The sequence below is a fragment of the Rhamphochromis longiceps genome, linkage group LG3 (assembly GCF_057381845.1).
Source record: "Rhamphochromis longiceps isolate RC_006_pf linkage group LG3, R_longiceps_female_GT1.1, whole genome shotgun sequence".
Classification (NCBI taxonomy): Eukaryota; Metazoa; Chordata; class Actinopteri; order Cichliformes; family Cichlidae; genus Rhamphochromis; species Rhamphochromis longiceps.
Genome location: NC_140559.1, coordinates 35,680,159 through 35,693,211, shown reverse-complemented (window position 1 = coordinate 35,693,211; position 13,053 = coordinate 35,680,159). Strand labels below are relative to the sequence as shown.

Below are 13,053 nucleotides of genomic sequence, written 5' to 3'. Positions count from 1 at the left end.
TGATATAATGAGCAGTCACGGTCACGTAGCTTTCCGTTGCTACACCCATTTGTAATAGTTGGGGCAATAGAAGATGCCTGGGACAGTTCAGCCACAACTTAAATCTCTTCCTGCTCATACATGCTTGAAACGATCTTGCCACTAAAGTGGACGCAAACAGGATATCATAGCGTGGCTCAAGCATGTTCATCATAGTTTAAACCCCTTGTTTTGCACAATGAAATATGGCCTCCCGTCTGCAGCTAAACACCCCAATAGCTTTTGTAATAGCTTTAGCCTGGTCGAATGGGCGGCAAAATACTGCTTAAATACCGCAAACTCCTCTGCTCCTCCACTTGGACCGCTAGCGCTGGCCATAACTATCATTTGGCAGACCCACCACGCCCACCATACACATACTTTTTTTCTTCTTTTTCGAATCTTCGGATCACGTGCGTGCCAAACCGCGGAGTGGGATCGGTTCGGATTACGGATCAACCGTGATCTGTTGCACCACTAGTATTAATGTTAAGCGATTATCTTCAAGCTGTTCACTGAAAGCAATTCCAGGGTGCAGCAGACAGAAAAAAGATCATAGTTTTACCAGCCAACTTTGGAGTTATTCTTACAAAATATTTATTGATATCTTCAAGAAAACTTTTTCACATTTTCATTTTATGTTTGACTTGGGTCATCAATATATACGTCATCCCAATTTTGATTTATTTATATGTCTTCAATGCCGTAATTCTTTCTTGTGTTCTTAGCCTTACTATTTTTAAGGTGGTTCACTCACACTAAATGAACACTTAACATCTGAATCATGTATAATCCAAAAAATAGGGAGATTATAACTTCAATAAGTCAAAAGAAATCCACTTGTTATTGAAAAGTGAGCATTCGGAAAATCAATTTTGTCAATAAGGATAGTACTGTCTTTGGTAATCTGACTAGGTTTACTAGGTCACTTGAAACCGATGAGTTAATGTTTTTAAATAATTTCCAATTTCAACAAGATTTATATAAATGCTTCTAGTATTTAAATGCAATATGCAAATACTATTACATTTCTTCTTGAATAACATTTAGAATATAATTCATCATTATAATAAACATTTGCATCAAAGTCAATGTTGTTTACAAAATTTAATAATTTATGTTCGATTGGAGCAGCTGCAGCTGCCCAGCCAAGAAAACTCATGTCTTTAAGCTGATGCCAGAGGAGGTTTGGACCTCAGTAGTTATTGAGTTAGTGAGCTCTTTAGAATGATCCATCCTTTCATAAATGTTTGAAAAAGGTGACTGCATGGCTAGATACTGTTTTTACACCTGTGAAAATGGAGCTGAAAAAAATTTAAATTAAAAAATTAAGAGGTGTGGCCCTTCACTTCCCTACTACTTCTGGCCTTGTATGTCTCAATAGAAGCAAAAACATGTTAGATAAATGTTGTGCTTGTTCATAAACAATATATGTAAACATTGTTTCTCATTATTGTGAAAGAGTTTTGTGATGATTTTCTCCTTGTCTCCTCTACAGAGCCAGTGGAGTTTTATATAGACTTGAACTTGCTCTTCCCAATATCCAGTCTCCCCCCAAATTTCATTGATCTGTTTAGAGGCTATGTGGAAAATCTGACTTTCCCCCAAACAATCACTGGGTCTTTAATCGTAGAAGACTTGAACTTCACCACATGTAAGAATTTTGTACTCAGTCACATTTAAATGTGTTCATACTCTGGTGCATGATTTATGAGCTGTGTTTGGTCATTCTAAATGTCTTTATCAGGGTGCTATCCAAACTCCACTGGAGGACTGCAGTGTCAATGTGAGGACCAGTTTGCCTGGTCATGTGAGAAGTGTGGCCGATACGGTGCATGCAGTAATGTCACCTCCCAAACCTGTGAATGCATCAAAGGGCTTCCTCCTGGTGGAGAGTTCTGTGAACCAATTTCAAGTAAGGATTTAGCAAATAATCTTTACGTGACCAGAGTGTGGTTATATACTCACAGAATGTATTCAAATATGTCTTGAATAAATTAATTTGTTTTGGACTTTGGCGTTAATTTCCTACTTTTTCCATGGATTTTAATTTATTCTTCACAGCTTCTAATCCATGTCCAACTATTACAACTACACCGTCAATACCAACAATTACAAACACAACAACAAACACAACATCGACGACAACACCAACAACAAGCACAACATCGACGACAACACCAACAACAAACACAACATCAACGACAACACCAACAACAAACACAACATCGACGACAACACCAACAACAAACACAACATCTACGACAACATCAACAACAAGCACAATATCAGCAACAACACCAACAACAAACACAACATCGACGACAACACCAACAACAAGCACAACATCGACGACAACACCAACATCAAGCACAATATCAGCAACAGCACCAACAACAAACACAACATCAACGACAACATCAACAACAAGCACAATATCAGCGACAACAACAACATCAACAACATCGACGACAACAACAACATCAACAACATCAACGACAACAAAGAGATTTAACATAACTATGGATGTTGAATTCAAGGAAGAATACAATCTTGAAACCAATGACTTTCACAAAACTGTTAGAGAGACTGTAAGTCTTTATTTGCTGTTTTTCTGTGTCATTTAGTTTTCTTGTGTTCTCAATCTACTAACTGTATGGGATATTAATTCTTGTGTTTTGTCATTGTCTCAAACAGATCACACGTGAAGGAACAAACCAAGGAATAGAAACAAAATTAATTGATTTCCGGTAACTCACAATGTCTTTTTTTATTAACTTAACTATTCCTAACAAGGTTTTTTTTTTCTTCCTCTTCTACTCCTTTTATAGTATGGTTATTGAAACATTCCACCTGTTTTTGCAAAGTCCTTTCACAAAACTGATATTTTAGTGTTAACTAGTTATGGGGGGATATTATCATCCTAACCCAATGAGATTAGTTAACAACCTCCAAGAACAACTGGTGTGTTGAAGGCACTGAATTCGAAAGCAGGTGATCTGAAAGAAAGGATTATGCCTAAGTTGAAAACGTACACCCTCTGTGGCTGAATTTTAGGACTACATGAAGGGAAAGTCTACTACATCATTACGTATAATCCCTAGTGTGACAATCACTAAAACTTACCAGCTGATCTATAGTGGTCCTTGAGTGACCTTTTGAGATACTTGGCTACAATACACAGAACACTCCATAGAGAGGAAGAGACTAAGATCAAAGCAGACTAGAGAGAAGTCATCTAGCTATTGAAATTACAGAAAGGTGTGATGAAGAAAGAAGTACACAAAAGAGGAAAGAAGTACAACAAGCTTTATATACCTGGGCCCTTAGAAACTGTCATGGTGCATTTTTTTTTATTCCAAAAGCACCCTGAGATAACTTTCTCCAGTGTGGGTAAAGTAGCCCTATGCATCCTGGAGAGCACCTGAAGTTACACAGAGGACTCCCACCTGAAGCGGGCGAGCCTTGGGTGCAGGCAGAGCAACAGGTGGGTGCTTTTGTCAGCTCCGGGGACCTCCGAGAGCCAGCTGGGTCCCGCGGACAATGCGCTTGTAGTTGGCAGCATGCCACGACTTCCAGAGGAGCTCTTCCTCCAGCTGAGTGAAAGCTGCCTCCCGTCTGCTGAGTCCATTATATGGTCAGGTCATTTTGTCACAATCTGACTGAGGCAGACTGCATGTATTGTGAAGAAGGACTCAAAAGCAGACCAAAACAGAATGTGGAATAACAAAAAAACGAGCCGTTTATTAAGGCTCAAAATAAACTAAAACTCAAAACGCTGGGTCAAAAGATCCTACTGACACTACTCTTCAGTTGTTAAGATTTAAGATGAGATGTATTCTCTGCGAAAGTGTCCCCATTCATTTTAAAATAATTTTTCTATTGAATTTTTCTGAAGTTAGGCACTTCATTTGAAGGCCACAATTTTCACATTTTATTTTCTGTTATTTTTAAATGGAGCCTTACTTTTAATGAGAATGCTGTGGAGGGTGAATGCAACATAGGTCCCAGTGGTAATCAGAGCACTCGGGGCAGCAATTCCTAAACTGAGCAAAAGGGTACAGCTGAGCCCAGCAACGACATCTGAGGTCTACATCTAGAAGTGGGCAGTCTTTGGAACATCAAAGATCCTGCAAAGGACCCTCAAGCCTGCAGGCATCTGGCAGAGGACCTGAGCTTGAAGGGTCAAGACTGCCCACAGGGCGAGTCGGAAACTGATCATGTTGAACATTTCATAACCTACAAAAAGTCTTTAAATGAAGTCCTCAGGGTGTTCTTTTGTCACGTCGGCTATGACAGACGTGTGGAGTGGAGAGAGCGTGGACCCAAATGCAGACACTGACAACAAACTTAAACTGAAAACATGCCTTTAACTGGGGCAGAGCCAATAAAAACTACAGGAATGCAATGACTAAACTAACATGACCTAAACAGAGAGGAAACTAGAAACAAGTAAAACGAAACTAAACAACTGAAACTCAAACTATGGACCATGGGACCCTTAGACCTGCAGAGAGTGATACACAGACAACCCACCAGCAAACAGGAGAAGATAAAGGGTGTAAATACACAGAGGGATAATGAGGGAATTAGACACAGGAGGAGAGCACAGCTGGGAGTAATCACACATAACGAGACAGGGAGGAAGCAAAACTGAAAACACTAGCATAGGACATGAGACCGTCAAAGTAAGAGGAAACACGAGAGAGGCACAGAAATACGGATTTGACAGTGAAACAAGGAGAAGCACAGACATGAAAACATAACTTGACTAGATGTGACACAAGGAAGACAGGAGTGGCACAGAGACAGAAACCTAAACATTACAAACTATAAATAACATAAGCAGGAAACAAGAGCGACAATCAAAACCACAAAAAACAACAAAACCAAGAACTAAATAAAAAAACAAAACATTGGGTCCTAGACCCAGTACCGTGACATCTTTGGCCCACTGTTGGCCATTGTGGCCCATGAATATCGACCTGTTGATGCAAGATATCTGGCTTCACTAACAAATGGACTGAATGCTTGGTTTGCTTTGGCAGCAAGATGAAGAGTGCTGGCCAAAGGCTGCGCTTTGTCACTGATTCTGTTTATTACCTTCAGCCATGAAGTGTACAATATATTTTATTTAATAAACTAGGAGGAAAGAATAAAAAGATATTAAAGCAGTAAACGTAGGTTACTTTTATGTGATGAAATGTCTTAGTCTATCCTGCCTCATCACAACGAAGACTTCACTGTAAACATTTCCATCTGTTAAGTTGTAAATTAATGTGACTGAGGGAAAACTCAACATGCAGTAAAACTGTCTCTACTACTCTAAAAACATATAATCTGGAAATAGTCTGACATTTAGCCTTTACCCAGTAGAGAAAAAAATAATTGTTAATTATTTGCAATTTACTGTAATTTCTTTTTTTTGTTGTTGCCATAACTAAAGGCATTTGATGTTTTTGTTATTTGAGATGAAACTTGTTTGGCCTGTGTGAGTGAACATAGCATGTGAGAACTTAAGAGTTGGCAACTCTTTTGTGGTTACATTCTTTTTAAAGGAATTCTGTTCTCTGTTGCAGGAGTGGAAGTACCATTGCCCAATATGAAGTCAGTGCTCCCTCTTCTATTACACCAGACTTTCAGACAACAAATTTAAACATATCCAACAACCTGGCAAAATTATATCCTGTAATATTTGAGGGTAAGGTAGTTTTTTACATTTATGCTTTCAAATGTTGTGAATATCTGTTGGTCCAGATAGTTGTTTAATAATTGTGTGACATTTTTGTCCTTAAAGCCTCGGGTCCCCTGACATTTTCGCCAAATGATGGATTTTATGAGCAAACAGTGACTGTAACATGTGGCCCTCCACCAGTGGATCTCAATTTTGGCACTGTCTCAGCAGCAGAGTGGAGACGTAATATGGTGCTCATATCTGAAGATGGAGAACACAGAATTAATCCAATTAAGGATGGAAAATCAACCTTAACTGTGTCAAAGTTTATTAGCGCTGACGATGGTAAGAAATGGGTTGGTGCATTTAATAGGAATACATTTTAATAGAATTGCTTTAATTAAAATTAAAATTCTGCATCACAGTTTTCTCTTAGTACTCAGGCCAGAGCAACAGCAAAATTCTGATTGGCTGGGTAAAATTCATCTTACAGTGCAACGCAAGCATTGTCAGTGCATCAATCAGTCTGACCCGCTTTTGAAAAGAACAAATTGCAGAGAAAGTTTCACCCAAAAATAATTATAGTGCAGTCTGTCTTAGTGTAGTAAATATACCACTACAATTATTTTATGTATTGAAGAGGTATCCAATGGTTGGGCCTAAGTCTCTCACAGAAATACAGTGCAGAAGAATTCTGCCATGTTACTGAACCACCGCAATAAACCCTGATGAGAGCAAAATGTCTGGTGCGGAAGACTCTGTATACAGTATATATGTTCAGTGCAGATAGATATATAGTGTATAGGTATACATGTCATCCAAAAAATCCACAACACAGATCATACAAAAGAAATATGGTACAAAAGCCAAAAAAATGTTTTCCTTTGCTGAGCTGTTACACTTCATGTGAGCAGTATATGCATTTTAACCAGTGATTTAAGGACCACAATAGCATCTAAACTAAGGGACGTGACATTTATAGGTACACTAATATTCTGATATACAGTTTTTCCCAGTTTCTATGGCTCACTTCTCAAATAATAGTTTAGTGATGCAAAAGAGTACCGCCATTGGTTGGGGGCAGACAAACAGTTTCCCCTCTTGGGTTTGCAAGCACATTATAACGGGTGTGCAGTTTATGACAATTTGTGGCCAAACAGAGTATTAGGTTTTTTTTTTTTTACTGTACTATTTTATTATTAATGAGCTGATATTCTACTTTTTAGTTCTGTGCAGTCCAGTTTTTTTTTCCTCACAATACATTGTAAAGAGTCCTTTCATTTCAATACAGAATGTAATATGTTCTGCTTTTAAGCATTTCAGCTATATTTTTACACAATCGCAGTTGGTTATTCCCAGAAAAATTAGGGTTGGATAAGATAAGGAACTTCCTTTTAGAGACAACTGCCATTCTAAAACAGTGTAGTGTAGTATCAGTTAGTATCTAAAACTTGACCACCCCAGTTAACACAATGTCAAAGGAACTAGCAGCTTAGTTAACAAAATGTTAGGTATTGTATTAGCAGCTTAACCAGTGTCTTACTGAATGTATGAGCTATTTTTAAAATGCATGTTCAGAGCTAAGAAGTTTAAAAATACTTGGAGAAATGTGGCAAAGAAATGGAGAAATATTGTAACTGGAGGTGACTAACCAATTTGATATATAAAAAATTAATATTTTATAGACGTTGTTTTAGCCTTGGATTGCTAAAAAGTAAAGTTTCAGTGTATGAGGGCGGAAAACCAGGAGTATTCCAAAAATGTTATTGTTGTTATTATAAATAATTTTTTTACCTCCTTTTGTTGGTTTAATTTGAAAATTTCACTTTTAATTACAGGAGTTTATGAATGTCGGCTCATGCGCACAGACGACAAAGCATTTTTTCGTCAGAAATCTGCAACATCATTCAGTCTGAAAAGAAAACCCACAATCACAGTCTCACCAATCAGACAGTATGTGCAATGTCCTGGAGGAAGTGTGAATCTGGAGTGCAGTGTGAGTGGTGGGTATGAGGTTGAGTTTCCGGACTTTCCTACAGCAGGTAAGCATGACACAAAAATAAACAAACTAAAATATATTTAACTTGATTAATATTATTATATTTGATTGATATTTTTTTATATTATTGATTAATATTATTTTATAACTTTTCAATCCTGATTTTTTTTTAACTTACCTTTATTGTTGTTGTTTAGGCACTCGTACTTCGATTACCTATAATTATACTACACCTCAAGGTTGTCAAGAAGGGGAAAAGACAGTCATCTGTCAGTTAAAAAACAAGACTTTTAAAAATACAATAACACTAGAGTTATCCTCAGAAAGTGAGTATTAGTTAATACATTCAGATATTCACAAGTATGAATGTGATTATGCATTAATAACTGCAAACTGAAAAATACATGTTAAAACTGCTGAGGTATTTTTTCTCTCTCTTTATAGAAACTATCTGTATAAATGACACATTTGGCCAAGGATATGAAGGCTACAAAGCTGCAGTGCCCTGTTCACAACCAAACAAGGTGGGAGAAATAACTGCAGTGTGTAAGAAAAATGGGAATTTTGACGATGTTGAAAACAACTGCATCCTGTTGCCAGTTCAGGAGCTGCTTGAAGAGTCCCAGGTAACCTAGCTCTCTGGTTGTTTCCAACAACAGATTGATCATTGATTCAATTAAGGCAACACAATGCAAGTCAAATCAAATTACTTTTATTGTCACATCACAATACACTGGTACACTGGTACAGCACATGCGAGTGAAATTCTTGTGTGCAAGCTTCAAGCAACAGTCTTGTGCAAAATGCAAGAAACAGGAGAATTACAAGAATAGGAACTATAATAATGTATGCACATCATTAAGTGTGTGTGTGTGTGTGTGTGTGTGTGTGTGTGTGTGTGTGTGTGTGTGTGTGTGTGTGTGTGTGTGTGTGTGTGTACATATGTATAAAATACACAGAGGTCAGATGTAGTAATGGTCTGAGCCAAACCCTAATTTGGCAACTGTGATGGAGTTGGTGGGAGGTATTGTCCTGTATTCAACTTATCTTAGATAACATCCTACTCCCCAACACCACCTAAAATGGGTACAGCATGCAGCATCACAGAGGAAAGCACTGCCCACAACAGATTCATAGAGTATTATCCAACAGATGTTAAAAGACCTCATCTGCCTCAGAAAATAGAGAAAACTGGCCCTTCCTGTAAAGTGCAGTTGTGTTTTTAACCCACTCCACTTTATTGTCAGTGTTCTCTCTGAGGTATTTATGTTGTGGTGGTTTCATGGTCCTCATAAAGTCCACAGTCAGCCACGAAATAGTAAAATCATATGGTCACTGGACACCTCTGCACATAGTGTGCCAGACACAGCCTGCAAAAGAGACATGGGCTCATCCTCCTGTAGGCCCACAGTCCTGTAGGAGGTACCATTGGGGGTCAGCTGCAATGGGTGTCGCACGTAAAATGGGAGCAGAGGCCCTGGCAGACTGATTCCCGGATACCAAGACTAGCAAATAATTATGTGTAATAATAATTCTATATCAGTATATTGGCTGTATGTAATGAATGAATATCTGTACTGTTGATGCACAGTGGTCCTGTGTGTGTGGTCCAGTGTTCTCCTTCAAAAGGGAATGAGAAAAATGCATCAGAAGCCTCATATGCATCACTTGTGCTTAAACCAGCAGGAAAACTAGAAGAAAGTAAAATAAGTAGAATATATAAAATTATCAAGTGGAGTTAACATGTAACATTGTTCTTTCCTCTGTTCAAATCTCACAGTTCTTGACTGCCGCTACATTGCCAGGATTTTTGGAACAGCTCAAGAACGTCACTGTCAATTTTACTCAAGAAGTGATTACATCTCCTCCCAACATTAAAGCTATTGTGAGAATACTCAGCAATGTCGCCAACAAATCTTCATCCCTCGATATCTCAATTAGCAGAGATTCAATGGAGGTATGTTGATTAGATTGCAGACGTTTTCACATTCTGAACAGTTAATGTTTTTAATCTAAAATCATTCTTTTCTCTTTACTATAGAATGTCTTGATAACAGCAGGGGTTCTCACCATCAATGGAACAAAGCAAACATGGAACTTTCTGAATAACAATGACACCAAAAGCATCTCAAACAACACTGATGTTAAAAGTGTTAGCTCATCATTTTTGGACTCCCTTGAAAAAATAACATCTCGTCTTGTCAATGCAACTTTTGAGATTATGACAGGCTTTATTCAGTTAAACAGAACTACATTCACAGACACTTTCAATGCTGAATTTAATTCTTCAGTGACAATACAAATACCAGAGTCTAATGGAGATAACAAAACAATCACTATGATAGTATTTAACTCCTTAGATAACGTACTACCTGCAAGAGATGAGGCCAATTCCTCGTTTAAGTCCATAAACGGCAGGGTTGTACTTGTTCAGTCCAGTGGCCAAATCAATAATATCTCTTTCACATATGATATTTTAAATGATACACTGGGAAACCCTGAATGTGTCTTCTGGAACTTCAGCCTCTTTGATGGTCTGGGAGGATGGGACGGCAAGGGCTGCGAGTTAGTGTTAAACATAAATGAAACAGAAACTGTCACCTGCAACTGCAACCACCTGACCTCATTCTCCATCCTCATGTCACCGAACAGTCCGAAGAAACTCTATTTGGACATTATAACCTACATTGGAGTTGGCATTTCGATGGGATCCTTGGTCATATGTCTCATCATTGAAGGCCTCATTTGGAGAAAAATAAGAAAGAATGAAACCTCTTACTTGCGTCATGTTGCCATTGTTAACATCGCCGTTTCCCTCCTGATTGCAAACATTTGGTTTATAATTGGAGCGGCCATTTCAGATGAAAAAGTTAAAAACCCCCCAGCATGCACTGCAGCTACCTTTTTTATCCATTTGTTCTACCTAGCCCTGTTCTTCTGGATGCTGGCCTCAGCTATGCTGCTGCTCTACCGTACAACTAATGTTTTTGGTGGGGGTTTGTCTAAAGCATCTATGCTGGCCATTGGATTTTTTCTAGGCTACGGAGCTCCTCTCATCATTGCAACAGTAACTATAGCTGCAACTGCACCTGACAATGGATACATTCGAGAGGATACCATATGCTGGCTCAACTGGGAAAAGTCCAAAGCTCTGCTGGCATTTGTGATTCCTGCACTTTTAATAGTGGTGATAAACCTCATTATCCTGGTTGTGGTTTTGTACAAAATCATAAGGAGAAGGGTTGGAACAACTGCTGCACAAGCAGAGGAAAAGCACGTCTTAGTGGTTATTGCCAAGAGCTTGGCTGTGCTCACACCATTTTTTGGCATAACTTGGGGTTTGGGAATTGGAATTCTGGCTGATTCAACAAATGAAGGAATCCATATTGCATTTGCATTCTTCAATTCACTACAGGTACAAATTCATTTTCCCCCCCTATCTGTATACCATGATAGTAGCATCTTTAATCACTGAATCCTTGATAACTCATGTTACTCTGTTTTTTAAAAAGGGCTTCTTTATTTTGGTGTTTGGAACACTGCTGGACGGTAAGGTACGTACAGCTCAATTTTAAGAACAGAAATATAAATTCTAATAATACTGCACTAAAATCCACTTCCACTTTCAGTGCCATGTCATGGTTTCTCTGTAAGCCCATTTAAATGGCTACTCAGACTTGAGGATAGAAGTAGACAAGTAGTAGACGGGACCATTTAATAAATAACAGTTATGTGCATATGCTCATATTCCACACAAGAACACACACAAAAAAATATGATGAACATCACCATAGTGCAAAAACAATACAAGATAGTTTGCTTATAGTGTTTGGCTTGGCAATAAGAACAAATTTATCAAATTTCTGTGACTTCTATTTTAGTGTTCTAACATTTGACATTTCATTTATCAGGTGCGGTCAGCAATGGCATCATGGTCACAACCGTCCAGAAGTAGGACAGGGGTAAGAACAAGATTCCCTGTCATGGGCTTCATGTTCCTTTTTTCTTTCCTTTCTTGTTAATCACAGCTAATTTGCTTCTTGTTAATATTGTTTGATTTGCTTTTTGTTTTGTTTTTTTAGAGCACAAGTGCTGGAAACTCAACATCAAGTCGACTTCGATTTTTAAGGAACTGGAGACGTGGAAGACGTGGAAGAGGTAAAAAACCATCAAGGAAACCATCAACTTAATTTCTCTGTAAAAATGAAGTGAAAGCTGTGTGTTTTTAGGTGTGCTTGTACTTTGATCAGGCAGTCCAACATGGAAAATAATAATTGGATGCGTTTTGCATCAACACATACAAAATGTCATTTAAAAAAATGTTATTTATACAATTATTTAATCTGCCAACAAAACTACAGATTCCTGGTGTCGTACTGTATCTACTGTTGTATTTTTTTTTTGAATACACAACACAGAATAACTTCACTCTTTTTTTTTTTAGATGGCTACCAGACGACATCCAGTGCATCCAGTGATTTCCATTCCACTAGCAACACATAATGTGTGCAGAAAACTGTGGTTATTCAGATAACCAACAAGTCGGCTTCCCCCCCCCCCCCTTTTTTTTTGCCATATTTACAATAAGTTAATCTGTGATGGTTTTATTTATATATTAAATAATATTGAATCCTACAAGAATCTGGCTTGATTTTGAAGAAAATTTAATTAAGAAAAACGTATGTGATTGCTACAATATTTTTGAATGGCATAATAAATGTTGGAATTGTAATTATAACTTGTTATTTATCTTTGATTTTGATTTGAATGCATGATTATCACATGTCACAGAGTACATATTTGCAATTAGTAATACATTTTTATTCATCTGTTTTAGAGGAAGAGTTAAGTTTACTTATTCTAAAGAGTGAGTATATCCATGTAAAATAAAATGCTTAAGTTTCCAGAAGGTTCTCAATTATATATATATATATATATATATATATATATATATATATATATATATATATATATATATATATATACACGTGTGTGTGTGTGTACATATATGTGAAATAAAGAATATACAGAGGTTAGCAATTGGATATTGTGCAAAAGAAATGGCATTTATGTACACTATGGAGTGTAGAACCTGTGACTCTGTGTCTGAGGCAAAATTTCCCAGATTTTAATCGAATCGAATCTAGAAATCAGTGACGATACCCAGCCCTAATGGCCTTACAAACCCAATAGTGAGATCTTAAGAGATCCGCAGCCTACGGGTTTTCAATGGGGTGTCTCAGGGTCCCCAGGAAAAAAATGTAAATGTAAAATAATAAAATAAATGTTCTTCTGTAGCAATAACAAAGTATAACATAAATTATTCTGTAGCAATTACACAAGAATATCCAGTAATGTCCTG

The 13,053-nt window shown here is 37.5% G+C and overlaps 1 protein-coding gene across 1 annotated transcript; it reads left to right on the top strand.

Moving 5' to 3' along the window:
- The first annotated feature begins 2,540 nt into the window (after positions 1 to 2,540).
- Positions 2,541 to 12,169, top strand: LOC146674414 (adhesion G protein-coupled receptor F4-like). Its single transcript, XM_085401060.1, has 12 exons — positions 2,541 to 2,609; positions 2,716 to 2,768; positions 5,598 to 5,719; positions 5,816 to 6,037; positions 7,531 to 7,734; positions 7,889 to 8,017; positions 8,136 to 8,317; positions 9,472 to 9,648; positions 9,733 to 11,106; positions 11,204 to 11,240; positions 11,774 to 11,849; positions 12,136 to 12,169. Exons 1-12 carry the CDS (start codon positions 2,541 to 2,543, stop codon positions 12,167 to 12,169), a joined length of 2,679 nt encoding a protein of 892 aa, XP_085257186.1.
- The last annotated feature ends 884 nt before the right edge of the window (positions 12,170 to 13,053 follow it).